Source organism: Phacochoerus africanus, chromosome 16, assembly GCF_016906955.1.
Source record: "Phacochoerus africanus isolate WHEZ1 chromosome 16, ROS_Pafr_v1, whole genome shotgun sequence".
Taxonomy (NCBI): Eukaryota; Metazoa; Chordata; class Mammalia; order Artiodactyla; family Suidae; genus Phacochoerus; species Phacochoerus africanus.
The window spans coordinates 41,268,246-41,287,700 of record NC_062559.1 but is presented as its reverse complement, the minus strand read 5'-3'; the positions used below and the strand labels follow the sequence as shown (position 1 = coordinate 41,287,700).

Below are 19,455 nucleotides of genomic sequence, written 5' to 3'. Positions count from 1 at the left end.
AGGTGCATCTCAGATTTGATCCCTGGCCTGGGAACTTCCATATGCTGCTGTAGCCAAAAACAAAAGAAGAGAAGAGAGGAGAGAAGGAGAGAGGAGAGGAGGGGAGAGGAGACAAGATGAGATGAGACGAGAAGAGAGAAGAAAATGTTAAAAATGCATTCACAGGGAGGTTTATTTCCTAGATGGCCATATGCTATTATTTTGTTTTAGAAATAATGACACTTAAAAACTATAGACAACAATACTGTATTATATAAACTTCAAGGTTGGTAATTGCTAGATCTTAATTGTTCCCACTACACACACACACACACACACACAAATAATTAGGCGACGTAACAGAGGTGTTAGTTAACTCTATGGTGGTAACCATATTGTAACATATAAATATATCAGGTCAACACATTGTACACCTTCAACTTATACAGTGTTACATGTCAATCACATCTCAATAAAAATACATTTTAAAAAAGAAAGACTTTGCAAAGTATTGCCCAAATCACATTAACCCAGTAATAAAGTCATGAAGCCAAATGATAGCAACTGATATTCTCTCTAGTTTGATAAGACATTACAGAGGCTTAAATGTCTAAATTTAAGCAAATTTTCCAAAATAATGCAATTCTTTATTTGAGTACAGTGATTTAAGTCATCTGTCAGGTGTACTTAGCAGGTTTTTCAAACATGTTCATAGGTTAGACTAGAAGAGAACATAAATAGCAAAAAATTAAAATAAAACTTTGAAAGTTGTATCTTATACTTGTATTAAGCCCTACTAAAAATATGCAGTAAAAACAGGTATCAATGAAAAATTGTTTTTTCCTTTAGACCTATCAATTGTGAAGTAGGGGAAAAAATGTTAACATTTGGGGAAAAACTACAGCATCAAATTTCCTTAAATTAGGAATTAAGCATATCACCAAAAACTAAGACACATTAGATTACTGTGAAAAACTTTCAAGGTGAAATTTGGCATAGAAAAGTAAGACATCACAAAAACTAACAGAGGAGAGTGTCTGAATTAGAAAAAAGGAAGAAAAGCCTTTCATATTTACCATTTCATTGAAATGAATAATATGCAATAATTCCAGTGTGACAAAGCATTTGATTAAAAATCTGGTAAGATTTTTAAAAATTACTTTTTCTCCTCTGCTATTATCTCACCTTCATTGTCATAATGGGTATGTGAGATAAGTTCTATCGGCTCCTTTTATAAATGAGGATGCATAGAGGATATGTCATGTCCAAATCTACCCCATTTGTTTGTGAAAACTAAAGTTTCAGTCATTTGAATGCTACCTTCTACATGCGATGGGGGACATTTCAGAAAAGCCATATGAAAGAACAATCATATCACCACACCCACTTCTTGTCATTTCAGCTTACCTGGTTTCATCAATGTATACAGACTCAAGCACTGTGGCTGCATATTCCAAATTTTTCTTAAGATCTACCACTGAAGCCTCCCCTCTCTCTAACTGTTTGACCAAAGACCGTAACCTGGGGGAAAAAAAGACATGATTCAATTAGAACAGAGGAAATAAAGAACAATCCTACAATTAGAGTAATGTACTTTAAGTGTCTTTATTTATTCCAATAGGTCTGAATGGAAAATAAAAATCTAATGACGGAATTGACCAGTATTTCTCAAAGAAGCAAGTCATGAAATAAAGGCACACCTTATCCCACTAGGAATCAAGAGCAAAAATGTTCTCATCTATAAAGGCAGTGACCACCCCCAACATTTTGTAACTGCCTTTTATCTTCCTAAGCATTTCCTAAATTATCAATGATTTTGCTTCTTCTCTGGCTTTAATGTTTTTCAGTCCTAACTGGATGTAGCAAAGCGTGACCACCAGCAACATCACCAAACACCACTCGAGATTCTTCTATGTTGAGGTATTTGTTCACCTGTGACCATTGAGACTAACAGTCCCATGGCCCAATGGGTATTCCAAGACAGGTGAGGAGATGAAGACCATCAAAATAACCATAAAGGGCTACATAAAGAATCCATGAAGGCAAACTCTTTTACTGGACAGGAAGAATTCTTCTAAGAACGGATAAAAACCCTAGTCTTTTTTTTTTTTTTCTTTTTTAAAGGAGGATGGATGATAAACCAAGATTCAGAGGAATCTTACCCATGGCTAGATAACAGTTCCAGGCAGTTTAAGAGAAGCAATAAAACATGCTCTCCTCTTCCTTATAGGAACATAATCCCTACAGAGAAGGACTTAGCATATATGAGAGCAACAAAATGCCAACAGATTATCCAAGCCCTGCAACTGGAAACACTGTAAATATCACAGAGACTTGGAGATGACAGCTCTGCAGGCTGTTTGACAGCCAGCGAAGAACAGAAACTCTGAGGACAACCTTGTATTTGAATCTTACTTCATGATGCATTAGTTGTGGCAATACCAGGCAGGGTATTTAGCTTCTCTGAGTGTCAGCTATAAAGTGAAGAAGCAACTACCAAATTTCCTAGGATGATACAGAGGTTAAATCAAACTGATACTGATGTAGTCACATCAACCATGTGACCCATGATTTTTTTCTCCCAGCTTCATTGAACACAGCTGACATATAACACTGAGTAAGGCTAAGGTATACAACATGATGATTTGAGGCACACACACATAATGCAAAAGGACTACTGCAATAAGGCTAGTTAACATCACCTCATCAACTTCTTTCTTTCTTTTTCTTTTTTTTTTTTTTTTTGGTGAGAACATTTAAGATGTACTCTCTTATTAACTTTCAAGTATATAATACTTGAAACTAATACTTGCTAACAGAACCACCATGCTGTACTTGAGATCCCCAGAACTTACAATTGGAAGCTTGTTTCTTTGACCAACATCCCCCATCACCCTATTGTTTTTTAAAAAGTCATTTGCTACCATTACGGTCATTATTATGTAGTGACCTTGATCATTAAAGGTAACCAGATGAGAAACAGCCTATTAAGGTCCTTGATATTATTATCAAGTCTCCACTTCCCAAGACTGGTCCCACTTCCCTGACCTCAAACTATCCTCAGACTCTCACTCTTAAGAGAGCACACGTCAACTTCTCGGCAAGGCATAAACTACTCCTCTCCAGATCGACAGGAAAATGACCGACAGTAACGAAGGAGGAAAATCAAATCCCAGGATCAACCTTCAAAAGTAGGCAAAAGGTTCAGCCATATAAAAGAAACCCCCAGAAACTTCAATAATGTAAGATACAGAGGAAATGAGATTGAGGGTGGTCACTACCTGACTTGCGCATTTCCAACACGCAAAAGGGAAATGTGCAAAGGAAAGGAGCAGAGGCCTCTGCAGGCTTGGAGGGGAGAGTCAGCCTGTGGATCCCGCGGACGGCACTCGGAAGTGTTTCTGGTCTCCAAGGCAGCCCAAGACAGGAGTTGGCATGGAAGGGTTTATCAGTCACTCACACATGGTGGACAGCCAGCCTGCCAGAGAGTGGGGAGGCTGCAGAGGCAAAGCCTGAGAGCTGCTCCAAATAAGGAATGGAAGCCCTTCAGCAAAACACATTCTTAGCTACACCAGGCTCTAATTCTGACTCTCACCTCCAGGAGCACAACTACCCCCTAGACTATTTGGACTCTCCACTGGCAGAGTAAAATGAGAGTAAATTTCAACTTTCTACAAAATGTCTCCCTTCATTGGAGGTTTAAAGATTCTACCAGGAATAGACATGAATCTCCCATAGACCTATATCAATTCTCAAGCCATAAAAAAATGATGAGGGAAAATATAAGACCTAATAGAAGGAAGAACCCAATGATTCCATCTTCCTATAAAAGGGCAGTCATAAGAAATAAACAAACAGAAGTAGCTTTTATGAAATAAGTTTTCCTAGACTGAAGCAAAACCTTTACAAGAAGATGAAAAAGATCAAATAAAACCTGAAAAAAAGGAAACATTCCACATATGCTGTTGTCATTTTTTACCTCCAAGAATAACAACAACAAAAGAATATGACAATAGTTGAAAATAAACTACCTTCTTACAAAGGAACAAAAATTCAAGCTGGCCAGAGACTTCTACCATGCCAAATATCACAATGCAATTTAACAACAATATCAGTTTTTGAGAATAATATGGTGTAATTCAAGATATCTGTATTTATGCCTATATTTAGTAGGATTGCTGTGTTTATGTGAAGCCAAAAAATACACTCTCAAGTCTGAATAAGTTCAAAATTTCATCATTAATACACTTTTCCAGAAAATAAAAACAAAAACACTTTAAGTGAATCTCTGGGGCAGTGGTCTTGCAAGGATAGATTCATGGGTATCCAATTAGATTGATTCTGAATTCATGACCTAGATACAACAAAGCCAACCCTGCAGTGTTTATAGAAAACACCCAGAGACCTTCACCTCTCCTTTTTTCATTCAAGGATGACAAAACAGTGGAAAAAAAAAATCTACAAAAAGACTCAGCAAAAAAGAAAGTGGAGAATCATCTTCAAGATGCAAAGAAAGGACTCGCTTTGGAAGAAGAAATGCACTAATGGAAACAGAAGTAAATTTTAGGGAACATCTTCTTTGCATTCAATAAAATTCAAGAGAACCGATTTGTGAAACCTAGGTGAAACCTGAAATCATAATGGAATAAAGTGAATATATTGAGAGAGGAAAAGAAATTAGAAAGAAACATAATATTACAATAGAAAGACAATAAGAACTAAAAAAAAAAAGAAGTAGGAGTTCCTATTGTGGCTCAATGGATTAAGAATCCGACCTAGTATCTGTGAGGATGCCGGTTCGATCCCGGACCCTACTCCGTGGGTTAAGGATCTGGCCTTGACGCAAGGTGTGGCAGAAGTCACAGCTGCGCCTCAGATCTGGTATTGCTGTGACTGTTGTGTAGGCTGGCAGCTGCAGCTCCAATTTGACCCCTAGCCCGGGAACTTCCATATGCCGCGGGTGTGGCCATAAAAAATAAATAAATAAAAATAAATAAAATTTTAAAAAGTAGTAAATAGCGACCAACTTCCTATATAACCATCTCCTACTTGGACCAGCACCCATCAGAGATATAAGCTACCGCTGTCCCTGTCCATGTAGCAGCCGGCCTCCTGAGTTACGGGGCTGCCACACGAACCCGAGGAATTTCCAGATGTCTCTGTTTTCAAATATTTTTGAGCTCTAGGTTAGCACTCAAATGGGTGCTGCTCCACTGGCCCTTCAATTCACCCCCTTCTCCAATCCTTCATCCTTCTTGGAACATCCTGGCTTGACCCCCACCCTACCCCAGCACCTACCACTATCTCTTGCTAAAATTGCTTCTTTGTGGGCAGAAGACTTATGCATTAGCTCCTTCACCACTGGTCATCAACTAGCCTCAAAAATTGAAAACTTCCCTAAAATTTCTGGGAATAAGGAGTCGCCCTTCCCTACTTTTCATCACAGTACAGCTTTGCCCCAGATCTCAATGCATCTTAAGAAGGGTTGCCTAAAAATGGCCAGGAGCCTTCATACCCATATGTTAAGTATTTTTGGTCAACTTGGAGAAGACTAACTAAGCACAAAGGCTCAGATACCTTCCTTTGTTTTCCTAGCAAAGTTTGTCTGGATGTTTTTCCATGTGAATTCACTTGGCCTAAAGGGTCCATGTCCTCAAGGACAGGTCACATGGTAAGTTGTAGGCTGTACATCTAGCTTTTCAATCCTACGCAAAAAGATTTGGGGTCTGGGCACCTAAAAACACAGGGAGGGAGGGAGACAGGAAACCTTCACAACAATAATAGTAATTTCTCTTCTGACTGAATGTTCATAGTTTCCAGCACTCCATTCATTTCTGTCACTGTGGCTGCCAGATTACAGTTCCAGTATAGAAGTGCAACACCATTTTAGGAAGAGCTTATGCTTTGAAACTCTGGCAAGACGCCTTTCTGTTAGGATAGTGTATAATTTCATTGGGGATGAGCCTGTGCATCTCCACGTGAGTCCTTCACTTCTTCATGTAAACTCTTTGCTGTCTTTAGGCTTCTTTGCTACAAGGCATGTGGTGAAACGCTGCATCCCTTTAGTGCTCAGCATCTGCAGGTTCAGAGCAAGTCCTGGATGGAAGCTGAGTTATCTTGAGACCAGGTCATTATCTGGGAAGCATAAAAGTGTCAGAAGAGAAAAACTAAGCAAGGGAGGGCCCGCACATTGTATTTTGGAACTTGAAAGGCTTTGTAAGAAAGAGACAATGTCTTCTTCTTCTTCTTTTTTTTTTTTCTTTTTTTCCAGAAGATCATTTCTAGGACCAATGGGGCTGACTTTATTAGGAGGAAACTTTTTGAATCGACTTCGTAATTTAGAAAGTGCCCGGAGTTCCCGTCGTGGCATGGTGGAAGCGAATCTGACTAGGAACCATGAGGATGCGGGTTCGATCCCTGGCTTTGCTCAGTGGGTTGAGGATCTGGCGTTGCTGTTAGCTGTGGTGTACATTGCAGGCGTGGCTCAGATCCTGTGTTGCTGTGGCTGTGGCATAGGCTGGTAGCTGTGGCTCTCTTCAGACCCCTAGCCTGAGATCCTCCATATGCCACAGGTGCAGCCCTAAAAAGACAAAAGAATAATAATAACAATAATAATTTAGAAAGCTCCCCAACAATGGACTCAGCAGTGTTCCCTACCCAAGTGAGGTCCCCCAAACCTTTCAAAATTAAGCCTTGAGCACACATATATTTGTGGCGCTTTAGACCCTGCTGAAATGAAATCACAAAAGCATAAGCAAAAACAAACTGTAATAAAAAGCCATGAAACACACTTTCTTCTATATGTCCATTCTGCCCAAGGTTATTGCCACCTGAGAATGGACAAGCAGCTTCTACAATGCCAGCACGCCCGATGACATATCAGACAGGCTTTGTTTAGTTAGAAAGAATGTCAAAGGGAACTGGATCTTTTATAGCATTTCCTGTACATGTCCCAGTGAATCATGAGTCTTAAAAACTCATCTGAATAAAGAAAAAAATCACCACTTCAGTTCATCACATCCGTGTATTTGTAAGGCAAAGGCAGCTCTGTGTACTTTTCACACACCTGTTTCCTCTATGTCACTCCCATTCCTGCCACTTACCTAAATGCCACAGAAAGTAAACTGAAACAGCTCCTTCAAATGGGATTTGAGGCTTATGCTTTAATGTCATCCGATGATGCCATCTGAATATTTTTCTGGAGATCTGTTGGTTTCTATAATTAATTAACATTGCTGTTCTTGAAACTTTCCTTCAGCCCTGACTGGCTGCTTTCTGGATGTAGGGACTGTGATATGCTCCAGGAACACAAAGGGGAGAAACGCAACACTTTCCCTCAATTAGGGGTAACGACAGCTAATCAGGGCAGACTGTGTAAGCACAGCAAGCATGATGGCAGGGGCGTGACAAGGGAGCTAAGAAAGCACAAAGGAGAGGAATCTCCAAGGAACCAGGTCCTCCCTAAGAGGAGGTGACATCAGAGCTAAATTGAGGCCAGATAGGCATCAGCCAGGCAAGCAAGATGGGATGGAGAAATGATGGACTGGGGACCTAGGGCACAGCCTCTGAGATGGTGATGCATTCAAAGAAGGCATGAAAGTTTGTGAAAGTTCCATGGTAGCTGGAACTCAGGGGACATGGAGAGATGTAATTTCCGAGGAAGGCAAGAGTCAGACCCTCGTGGGTTTAGCAGGCTAAACTAAAGGAATTTAACTTTCTCCTGGAGTTAACGGGGAGCCCCTAAAGAATTTTTAAGTGGGGTAGGGGGTGGCATGATAAGACTGGCATTTCAGAAAGATCAGTCTAGCAACAGAGAAGAGAAGTGCATGTACTTAATGAGTGGGGAAATTATATTTTTGTTGTAATTAGGCTTGTCTGGTACCCTGAAGAGTGCAGTATGGATATTATCTCTCATGTGACAGAACTTGGATAGCATGTGGCAGGAGCCTGGTGGCAAGATGGATCACTACTTTTAATTTCTGGGAAAGGGCTTGCTATAGGTATGTGGTTTCCTGATTTAGTGACCTCCAACCAAAGATAAGAACACCAGCAAAAAATGAAGATGGCAAGAATAGCCCAGTTAAGTAGCTGTCAGTTACTGCCTGTCAATGCTGTAAGTAAAACTTTTTGCTCATGTTTCTCAATTCCACATACTTAAGGCAGATGCATAAACAGATTTAAAGAAATTATTAGGCTCTATTTACTTTTTCACTCAAGAAAAAAAAATTGGTATCAAGGTGCATATCTGTATTTATACATATTTCTCTAAATAAGCTATTAACTAGTAAAAAAAATTAGTGAGGTTAAAAAATTTTAAATGACATCATTAATGAACTGGTCCTAATTGAACATGTAGTGAACACATCATCCAGTTGTGGTATAAGACATTTCCTTCCAGTACACATGCAACAGTTATCAAAACTGACATTATGCTAGGTAACAGCAAAATCCTCAATAAATTTCAAATAATTGAAATCATACAGATATCAGGTATTCTCTGGCAACAGTGGAATTCAGCTTAAAATCAGTAACCAAAAATGCCTAGAAATATTTCAAATTTTTGGAAATTTAGGAATATACATCTGATTGACCACAGGTTAAAGATTAAATCAGAAAATAATTTTAGGAGTTCCCATTGTGGCACAGCGGAAATGAATCCAACTAGTAACCATGAGGTTGAGGGTTCAACCCCGGGCCTCGCTCAGTGGATTAAGGATCCAGCATTGCTGTGAGCTGTGGTGTAGGTCACAGACGTGGCTCGGATCCTATGTTGCGGTGGCTCTGGTGTAGGCTGGCAGCTGTAGCTCCAATTCAACCCCTAGCCTGGGAACCTCCACATACTGTAGGTGTGGCCCTAAAAGGCAAAATAATAATAATAATAATTTTAAATGTTAATGGAAATATGACTCACCAAAACTTGTAGCATTCAAATAATGTAGTGCTTAGAGGGAAGCGCATGGCCTTAAAAGGACACATTTCTTAAAGTAGAAAAGAAGAAAATCTAAAAATAAGTAATTTAATCTAAGGAAGATAAAAGACAGTGAAAAACAAACAAAAGAACAAAAATTAAGTAGAAAACAAACTTAACCACAGAAATAACCAACAAAGTCAAAAGCTGTATCTTTGCAAAGCTTAAAAAGCCAAGCAAGACTTACCAAGAAAAAAGAGAAAAGGCATAGATAAACAATACTAAGAATTTTTTTAAAAATTACCACAGATTTATAACAAAAGAGAATCATAAATACCTTTGTGCAGATACATTTTAAAAATTAGATGAAATGGGAAATGTTCATGAAGACTTAATTTATCAAAACTTACATAAGAAAAAGATAAAATATGAATACTTCCATATCTACTGAAGAAACTGAATCCATAGTTGGGTTTTTTGTTTTGTTTTGTTTTGGTTTTGGTTTTGGTTTTTTTTTTTTTTTTTTTTTTTTTTTTGCTTTTTAGGGCCACACCTGCGGCATATGGAAGTTCCCAGGCTAGGGGTCGAATCAGAGCTACAGCTGCTGGCCTACGTCCACAGCCCCAGCAACGCAGGATCCAAGCAGCATCTGCGAACTACACCACATCTCACGTCAAGGCCAGATCCTTAACCCACCAAGAGAGGCCAGGGATCAAACCCGCAACCTCATGGTTCCTAGTCAGATTCGTTTCCGATGCACCACGATGGGAACTCCCATAGTTGTTTATTTTCTCACAAAGAAAACTACAGCGCTAAATCACTTAATCATTGAATTCATCTAAACATTCAAAGAGGAAATCACTCAGTCTTCCAGAGAAAAGCAAAAGGAGGAAACACATTCCAAATCATTTTATGGGGTCAACATACTCTTGACTCCAAAACCAAACAAGGACATTGTAAGAAAAGAATGATAGAACAGTCTCTCCCTTCAACATAGACGCAAACATCCCAAACAAAATTTTAACCAGTTAAACCCAGTGATAAATAAAAAAGAAGGCACCCAGAAAGCAAACTTGTGAGACTCCAAGGTTGGTTTAACATTTTAAATCAATGAATAAATGTGATTCACTATTTTAACAAGAATAAAAGAGAAAAATCATAGAATCATCGTTAAAGACTGGGAAAAAATAATTTGAGAAATCACCTACCCATGATAAGTATCTTCGCAAAGGAGAGAAAGTGAACTTCTTCAATCTGAGAGTGAACCTTTAAGACAGAAATTCTGCAGCAAACAGTGTACTGAAATACTGAAGTATGGAAAGGTTTCCTGCTGAAGTAATAACATGAGGACACCTACTACCACTACTTCTCTTCAAGAGTGTGTAAGAATTTTCACCAGTTCGATGAGAAAAAAAAAAAAAAAAAAAAGAAGGAACAAAAGATACAAGGACTGGAAAGAAAAAACAAAAGTCACTACAGATGAAATAATACTTAAGACAGGATATCAAATAATTTGCAAATAACTTATAATCAAAAGGTGAATCGAGCAGGGTCACTGGGTAAATGGCAGCAATGAGAACATGGTACTATCTGCAAAAGCATCAAAGTAAAAAATATCTAAGAATAAATCTTACAACAGACAAAAAGTGCTCAACACAAAAAACTCTATACAACGGAAGAATAATCTATACTCATAAATTATAAACCCAGTGTTTTAGAAGTATGAATTCTGCCTAAATTTATCTATAGATTCAATGAAATCCCATTAAACTGACAGACTGATTCTAAATTTTATTTGTAAATGCAAACCAACTGTACCCAAGATGGTTTTGATGAAAAAGAACAAACCAGAAGGACTTATATTCCCAAAGAGCAAGACTTATTATAAAGCCTTTAATTATGGGCCTGCACCCCTCTACCATCTCACTATTGCAGCCCTCTCCTCTCAACACCCAGCTGGCCTATGTAAGGATCTGCACATGTGCTTTTGTATTAATATAAGCACTACATAAGTAGGCCAAGAAATCTACTTCAAGAAAAAAGTGGAAAAGCTAAATATAAATTGCTTTCCGATGATCCTATTCTACAAGTGATTTTTCCATTCCATCAGCACGGACCCGTTCTTTGGATGTCTGCTCAAGGCTACATGGCATACTCTCTTGGCTGCTGTGGATTTTATAATGAATATTTGCATTCCTTTTGTTTCCATGAAGCTACATCATAGAGGAAGTCTACATATCCTGGCTTCTCCTAGTTTCTGTTGGACAGAGCAGATCCAACTTCAGAAGGCATGTTTGGTGTGTGAGAGTGAGAGAGAGAGAGAGAGAGAGTGTGTGTGTGTGTGTGCGCGCGTGCGTGCGCATGCCTCGCAAGCTGTGAACACTACACAGAAAGCACAGTTGGTTCAGGAGAAACCTTTTATTTTTATGGTATTCTGGAAGTATTATAACCCAGGGCTAAAATTTCAGTTCCTTTAGAGTTGCTGATATTGACTCTGTTCCTCTGGATTCTGGCAGTAACACAATGCAGTGATTTAGAAAGGGGTTCCCCCCCCCCTAAAACACAGTCATTGGCCTCATAAAGAAATATTTCTTAAAAACCAGTTTATTCCTTACTTGTTTTTACTGTTATTCAAGTCACACATTTTGTTAAAAGGAAACAGTGCAAAAAAGAAAAATGCGCACGATTCACAAGCATGGCAGGAAAATCTTTATTTCTGAAGGAAAACACTCTCTAAAGGACAACTCTAGGTTGCCAGAGGGTATTGGGAAAGGATACTAAGATAAGAATCCAGTCTTCTGGCCATTGTTCTTCAGGAAAAAGAAATTAAAAGAATGAAAAAGAAAAGCCAGAGTATTATTCAGAATCTGGCACGGGCCATGCTGGGGACTGTGGAAGGAGAAGGAGATAAAATCCTGCCACGCGGCCAAAAAGGTAAGTTTCAGAAGCCATTTTTCATTTGCAGCTATTCATGTGAAAAGAATCACCATCACTTTTCTCTGCTGATAAACACACCACTTCAAAAACATCTGTTTCAATAGACCAAGGGAATGAGGAGCACTGGGAACATCTTTGAATGGTGGTAATGAGACAAGGAAGATGAGCAGAAGTGAGAATAAACTTTGCAGGAAGTATTAAGAAGGTTGAAACCACGCAGAGATCTGTCCCTCTACATTGTAAGCGTCAACTCAGGATTCTCTGGTGGCACAGCGGAGTAAGGACCAATGCTGTCACTGCAGCGGCTGCGGTCACTGCTGTAACGTGGGATTGGCCCCTCCCCCCCCAAAAAAAGTCAACCCAGCCCCATGGCGCCCTCATTTTCCTTCCCTGAATTCTGTTCTTTATTCAGGCTGAATCTCACTGTATTGGTACAATTATCCAGAGGAGCTCACTCACCCAGCAAAACGAGACATAGTAAGATAATCCAAGATTTTACCCCCACTTTTTTCCTTCTATAATAACAGAAAAAAATTAAAATTAATTCAAAGATGAAAATCTGCAAAGAATGGCCTTCTTCCTTAAGATTATTTCTAGAAAAATTATAGAAATAATAAAAAAAAGAAAAATCAAAGGACAATTGGGAGAAAAGGGGACATAAGGGCATTAATTTGAATGTGTGAGGACAGGGCCATGTGTGTCCTTGGTCTAGGACTCGAGAGGAAATGACAGGAGAGGAAGCGTCAGGGTCCACTATTGTTGCTCTCTCCTCCGCTGCCTCTAGATACACCACACTGCCCCCACGCCTCTGGTGACTCAGCCCCCTAAAGGTCACGAGATCCCCGAGAGTTAAATCAGGGTTGTTTGTTCCACCTGTGGTTCCACTAAATTCCACTAAGTTTCCAAGACAGCCGCCGCAGGAGAAAGACTGCGGAAGGACACGTGGGGGAGGCTGGATTGCAACTCACCAGCTCTGGTCACTTCCCCAGCCCAGAATCCAGTGAGATGGCCACCGCTTTCCAAGAGAGAAGCTGGAAGGTGTAGCCGGGTTGTACGCCCTGACGGATAAGGGGTCAGGTCTAGTGGAGCACCAACCCATCTCTGCCACAGCTAGAGGATGGAATCCTGTCATCTATACTTGTGTTTTTCTTCTAGGTCTTTTGTTTCTACCCTCTTGAGAGGATCAAATGGAATACTGTATATTCAAGTGGCTTGCTAATGTTATAATCCACTAAACCAGAGAGACATAATTATCCTGTTGATGAGATAACTTCCCAGGCATTCTAATAAAAATGAGATCGTTCTCAAGGGAAAGATCCTGAATGAAAAAGGACAATCCTCAAAGGTTAAATACTATATGATACGATTTCTATAACATTCTTGAAATGACAGAATTATGAAAGGAAGGACAGATTAGTGGTCTCCAGAGGTTAGAGAGAAAGGAGAGGGGGATGAAGATGGGTGTAAACAAGGAAGTCTTGTGACGATGGCATAATTCTGTCTTGACTGTGGTGACAGATGCAAGAGCCTACACACATAATTAGATTGAGTAACACTGAGCACACATACACACACAGGCACAGGAGTACAATAAAACTGGGAATATGAAAAAGATCATTGGCATGTGCTAATGGCAATATCCTGATGTGCTGTGGTTGTGCGGGATGCTTCCACTGGGGAAAACTGGGGAAAAGGCACATAGGAATCACTCTGCATTATTTCTTATAATAGTGGGCATCTCCAATTATCTCAAAATCAAAAGCTAAATTTAAAAAAAGAGACAGTCCTTCAGCTCATGGAATATTGATGATAACAGGCTGGACTTGAGTTGTCCTTACATAGGGCCTCTGGTTTCATAAGGGCTTCTCTGTTCAGATGGCCCACCGAGTATCTGTCTCCCAGATCCTCCTGTTTGGCGTCAGTCGCAAAATTGAGGAAGGAGAAATGTTTATGGGTGAGCTGTAACCCCGTCCGATGGTTCTGGAGAGGATCCGAGGAGGGCTTACCCCTGGTGACATTTGGAGCTTGGTGCGAACCACAGGAAGACTCAAAATTTCCTAGGGGAGGTTCTCGGGATCAGCTGAGATGCCAGTGAATGGTCAGCACGTGAACAAGATGAGAGAAGAAGAACCCCAATGACTCGACTGAAGGGTCACCGATTCCACCTCTACTGGCCATGATCCCTTGTGCCCTCCAAGACAGGAGGTCCCCTCCCCTTTTCAGTTCATCCTCACAAGTCTGTTTTATTTTGAAGTTAATTTCACCACATAGGGTGGCCATGAAGGCTTTGTAAAGGAGGAAATTCAGAACCAGGCATGAGGCTGATGGAGCGGGGTAGGGAAGTAGATGGGGGTGTGAAAGAACCTGTCACCTGTCACGGTGATTGTGCTGCAGGGTGTGGTCCCTTCCAATCGCACAGGAAAACAGTCAGCATATTGTTAACGTCTGAAATTTGTTTTCAACAGAATTATCATTCCATTTCTTGCCAACAGATATAATTCTGTAACAGCTCTGGAATGGGTAGCAGGAAGGGTTCTGGACCTGCAGTGTTTGTTATCATTATTAGTAGTTATTATCATTCATTGTCTGTCTGCTCTACCCAGTTCTGAAAACCGAACAGGTCCAAAGCTGAAACTTCATTATTTTGTTACACATTAACCGAAAAGGAAGAGCTGGGGAAATATTTTACTCAGGCATTACCATCTCACTCACCAGCACTGCCTCCCTCTTTGAAGGCAGGACTTGTTTCACTTTCCCTTTTATTAAAATAACGCCCCCTCTCTCTGTGGTTAGAAACACACTGTGTGACATAACTCAAGTAGCCACAGGAGGTAAACGCTAACAATACAGGACCCAAGGCCCATAACTATTTAGGAACAAATCTGGTCCCCTGTTAGCTTTTTTTTTTCTGTCAAAATCTACCAGAAGAGCTGATTTACAAAGGAATTAGCAGTAATCACAGCAAATACTGATGGATCAATATGGATAAAGCACTGCACTTGCCCCAAGTAAACTAGCCCTCATTGTTCATGGTGACAATTCCTACAGTTTAAAAATATTGTCTATGGAGTTTTCATTTTGGTGCAGTGGAAACGAATCCGACTAATGTTCAAGAGGATTCAGGTTTGATCCCTGGCCTCGCTCAGTGGGTTAAGGATCTGGTGTTGCCATGAACTGTGGTGTGGGTGGCAGACGTGGCTCGGATCCCACGTTGCTGTGACTGTGGCGTAGGCTGGCAGCTATAGCTCCTATTAGATCCCTAGCCTGGGAACCTCCATGTGCCTCAGGTGCAGCCCTAAGAAGCAATATATATATATATATATGGTCTAATGCTTTGGAGTTCTCCCCTCAGAAGCAGTGTGAGCCTCCACTGAACTGGAACTTCCTCATGCAGCATTTTTAAAACCTCCTAAATCTCAATCTATGTAAGACGTTTTTTAGCAACACTTGAACCTACGTGGTGGCATAATACATGCCATTTATGTAATGTAAAAACGGTTTGTTTCCAGAAGAGATGTGATGAGCTTTAGACTCTGTCTCAGGGACTAGGAGGAGGAAAAAACCGTTCCATTGAATGATTCTCTAGTAAAGGGAAGAGAGACACCGAGGGAATCGTAAAGTGTTCAACCCTAGCTGGGGACTCTTTAGAAGCCTGCAGGAGACGTGTGAAACCTCGAGGAAGGAGGGGTGTGTTCACACTTCCTCTATCGACTGCTTCTAGAGACGGAGCTTTCCTTTCGTCCCATCAGGCGACAAACACAAACAACTGGGGCTCAGTGATGTCCCTGGCCTGGCATCGCAGAAGAGGAGTGCCTGCTCTGCCCACAACCTGCCAGAGCCTAAGGCCACCCAGAGGAGATGGGACACCAAAATGCAGGTCTCTCCAAGGAGCCTGAGAAGATGCTGTGCTCCGTCCCCTGCAGTAGGAAGTAAGAGCAACATGGCATTTTTACTAGAGCTGGGACTGGCCTTCAGAATTCACAGGCACACATAATGGCTCAAGGAACATCCCAGGCGCCTTCTGTGTGTGCCCTTGGCTCTGGGGTAGGACGACCATGACGAGCACCCGGGGAGCAGTGACAAGAGGATTCCAGGGAAAGAGGTGGAATGAGAGAAAGCTGAGCACTGAGGCATTCCGCCTCTCTTCCTATTTTAGACAAATCGAGATGACCCCGGAGGTGACCCCCAGGACATCCTCACGCCAACGCAGGATGGCACCATCAGAGGAGAAGCAGTGACTATAAGCTGTTCAGACAGAGAGAAGGCACAGTTTGGATCCCTCCCGACCAGGGGGAAAGAGGTGTCAGAGGTGGCCTGTGCCCTGCAGCAGGACGAGGGCAGCTGCAGACAGTGCTGGCTGGCATCGTCCTCCCAAGCTAGGGACTGAGTGGGCACTACAGCCAGACCTCAGCACGACCCCGGTGTCACAGGAGCTGAGCAGGGCCAAGGGAGCGGGGAAGAACACGGTCGCAGACCTTGGCTGGAGAGGTCAAGACTTCAGTGACCCAACGGACAAGAGACATTGCCCTGGAGACGAGCAACACCAGGGGACAACACGGGAGCACACAGGTCTGTGCCATCTTGGATAACAGCAGGGAGAGGAATGAGGGAATCTGAAAGTCTTAAGTATTGGAAGGTTTCAAAAAGTGAGTTATCTAAAACATTGCTTAAATCATTAAATTGGTTGGTGTTTCATGAACTGGATTCTAATTAGTTTCTCTGTTTCCACCCTTATCTTCTCTCTCTCTCTCTCTCACACACACACACACACACACACACACACACACACACACGCCATCCCATTAGACTCAGGCCCAGCAGGCGAGGCTCAGGAAGATCAGATCACACACAGGAAGTAAAGGACATCTCGAGCGCACTGTGAAAACATGACTGGACCTGCTACATCGAGCAGCTCCTCAGTGGCAGGCAGGGTGCCCAGCAAGCAGAGCTGATACGTGCTGGGCCTGCTCCCTAGAAGGCACACCTGGTGTGAGGCAAATGCAAATAACCGTCAACCTCTACGGCAAATTGGCAGCAGAGCTGCAGCCAAATATTATTCCAGCACCGAGAAGAGGAAAATTACCCCTGATCACGGTAGGACAGGGCTATGACATGCAAGTGGGATTCAAAGTTTAACAAATATTTCATGGGTTCCCACAGTATCTCTGCTACTGTGCTGGGTCTGTGCATCTTGAGGATGCAGTCTGGGAAGGGAGGTGGACGCACACAGGTACATTCCGTGTAACGTAGTTTGTCTTAAAACAGACTGGGCAGTGGGCATCACGGAAGACTCACAAGTTTGAGTGTGTGGACTTCAATTTCTAAAGGGCACCAAGAATCCCAAGCTTGAGAGCAATCGGTGCCCAGGTTCACTGGATCGTCTACTCCTTACTTAGGAATAAAGAGTATTTTTAAAGAGATATTACCAAAAAAGGTGTGTATGTGAGGGGGAAGATAGGAGATTATTCCCAAGGGATTTTCAGAAGCTCTTCCCTTTGGATTTGGGACTGTAATAGCTTTGGTCCCACTGAAGGAGGACATGAGTCAGGTATAGTCCTCATGTCTCCTTAGAGCATCAACGGGGCATCTGCCAGCCAACAGCCCTGCTCATCTTCCAGAGGGGGCGGAAGAACAATGAACGTCAACTCCAGGGATGGGGTAGGCAGGCAAGGAGGGTACCACCCACTCAAGATGGCTTCTTATGGGCAGCAGTCACTGCCTCAAACATCATAAGGGGAGGAAAGAAAAAGAAAGCTTAAAAAATACTTTAAAATTGTATAAAATAAAAAGTTTTTTAAATAAATAAAAATTTTAAACTCTAAAAAGATTGTTTCCTTCATGCTAAAGTGTGGTCTATAAGAAAGGAAACTCTAAAAGGATAGAAACAGAAGTACATGTGGCAGCTCTTACATGGTTTTGGAGGATTTTTTTTATCCTACCCAAACCTCAATAGTAAAGAGCAAGTGTTGGGCAGAACGATGCCACTCTGGAGAGTGAGTCTCTCCACTGGTCACCTCAAAAGTTTATGGGTCACTGAGGCAAAGCTATGCGACCATTTTATAGGGATGAATACAAAAGCACAAAAATGTTCACCATCTATTAGGGATTTCTTCAAAAAGGCTGCTTGGGTGCCCAAGACCAGTCAAAATGTCCAGATGCTAAATGAGCAGGTGTTTGGGGCACCACGTTTATACTGAGGCTTCTGCAGGAAGGCAGGACAATGTCTGCTCCTGGACCTCAGGGAGGAAAGCAGGGTGGGGTGGGGTGGAATTGGGAAATGCACAGAGAATGGACACAAGTGGGGAAGGAAGGGAAAGTTGGATCACCGAACTATTTGATTTTATTACTAATCAAACTAATTTCCTTATTCTTAGGGGCTTCATACTAGCTCTTGCGACCTACTTGGTAAGAAAATGTTTCCAGCACTGCAACCACTGTCATTAACAATGAGAGCACCTAGCTGGACCTTGTTGAATATACTCTCCAAAACGCTTTCCTTTGCATTTTTGTGGTATATTTGCCTCCATGGCATTGAGTCAACAGGTATTTATAATGAGATAAGAAGGGGGAAAAAAGAGTTCTAAAGAAGCAATAGTAATATTACTATCATAGTAATAATAATAGTAATTATTGGTAATAATACCAGCATTATTCTAAACTCATTCTAGCGCAATGATTCCCAAAGCCAGCACTGCATTCTAATTTCCCAGAGAGCTTTTTAAAAATATAGAAACCCAGGCCAGACTTTAGACCAGTGTGAAATGACATAATCATGCTGATAATTCTGACCTTGCATGGTGGGAGGTAATACTTTCAGGCAAATAATCTGAATAATTAAACTGTCTTGTTACGGTTTGAGAAATCTTGACCAGTGCTTTCTAAACCATATTGCATAGAACACTTGGCCCATGGGATGTTAAGAGGCATTGCTAACGAAAAGCTTTCTGCTTGCAAATGTTTGGGAAATCTGGATGAAACAAAGTGAAATAACATTTGTTTGGTCTTTGCTTTCTCAAGGCTTTTGTCATTGATGCTCACTAGGACTCTCCAAGAGAAGGCTACTGTGCACAGCATTTCCCTGCTGGATTTGACAAGAGTCTTATGTTTTTCTTTGTAAATCCCCCAGCATTCAAACGCTCTACTGCATGGGATTCAGGGGGCACTGCCAATAAGCCCTACTCCCCTGGATGTGCACGTGCATTAACGTTACCTTTAATGACTGTAGGAGTGAAATGGCTTGAAATGGGAAAACTCGGGATGAAATGATGATTGTAAATTTAAAACAAGGTTAGCCACTGAAAGCTTTGTCATATGCTGAGATAAAAAGACAACAAATAGGAAACATGCCAGCTTAGACATTCATTGAAGCAAAATAGAAAACCACCTTTTGACTAACCCTGAAACCAATTTTCTATTTTGCTAACATTTCACCCAATTTGCTTTTCTCTCTTACACAAGTTTTGTGGCATTAATACATGACTGAGTAATGACTCACCAGTTAAATGACAGTACTCTCAGGTGTTTTGATGTGTTTCATTTTTACCTCTGCAATGATAGAAGAATATTTTAAAAAATGTTTTCCCTTTGTCTCTGAATATGATTTTTCTCTAATATTTTTCTTTCTCTTGCAG

General features: G+C 41.2%; 1 protein-coding gene across 5 annotated transcripts in view; it reads right to left on the bottom strand.

Annotated features, from left to right (window-relative positions):
* The window catches only part of PDE1C (phosphodiesterase 1C), a 496,227-nt gene that overhangs the window by 112,649 nt on the left and 364,123 nt on the right, over nucleotides 1-19,455 (bottom strand). For all 5 annotated transcript variants that reach the window (XM_047763086.1, XM_047763091.1, XM_047763087.1 and 2 more), the window contains one exon: nucleotides 1,387-1,500. In XM_047763086.1, the coding sequence (XP_047619042.1) occupies nucleotides 1,387-1,500 (114 nt within the window). The remainder of the gene's footprint in view (nucleotides 1-1,386; nucleotides 1,501-19,455) is intronic.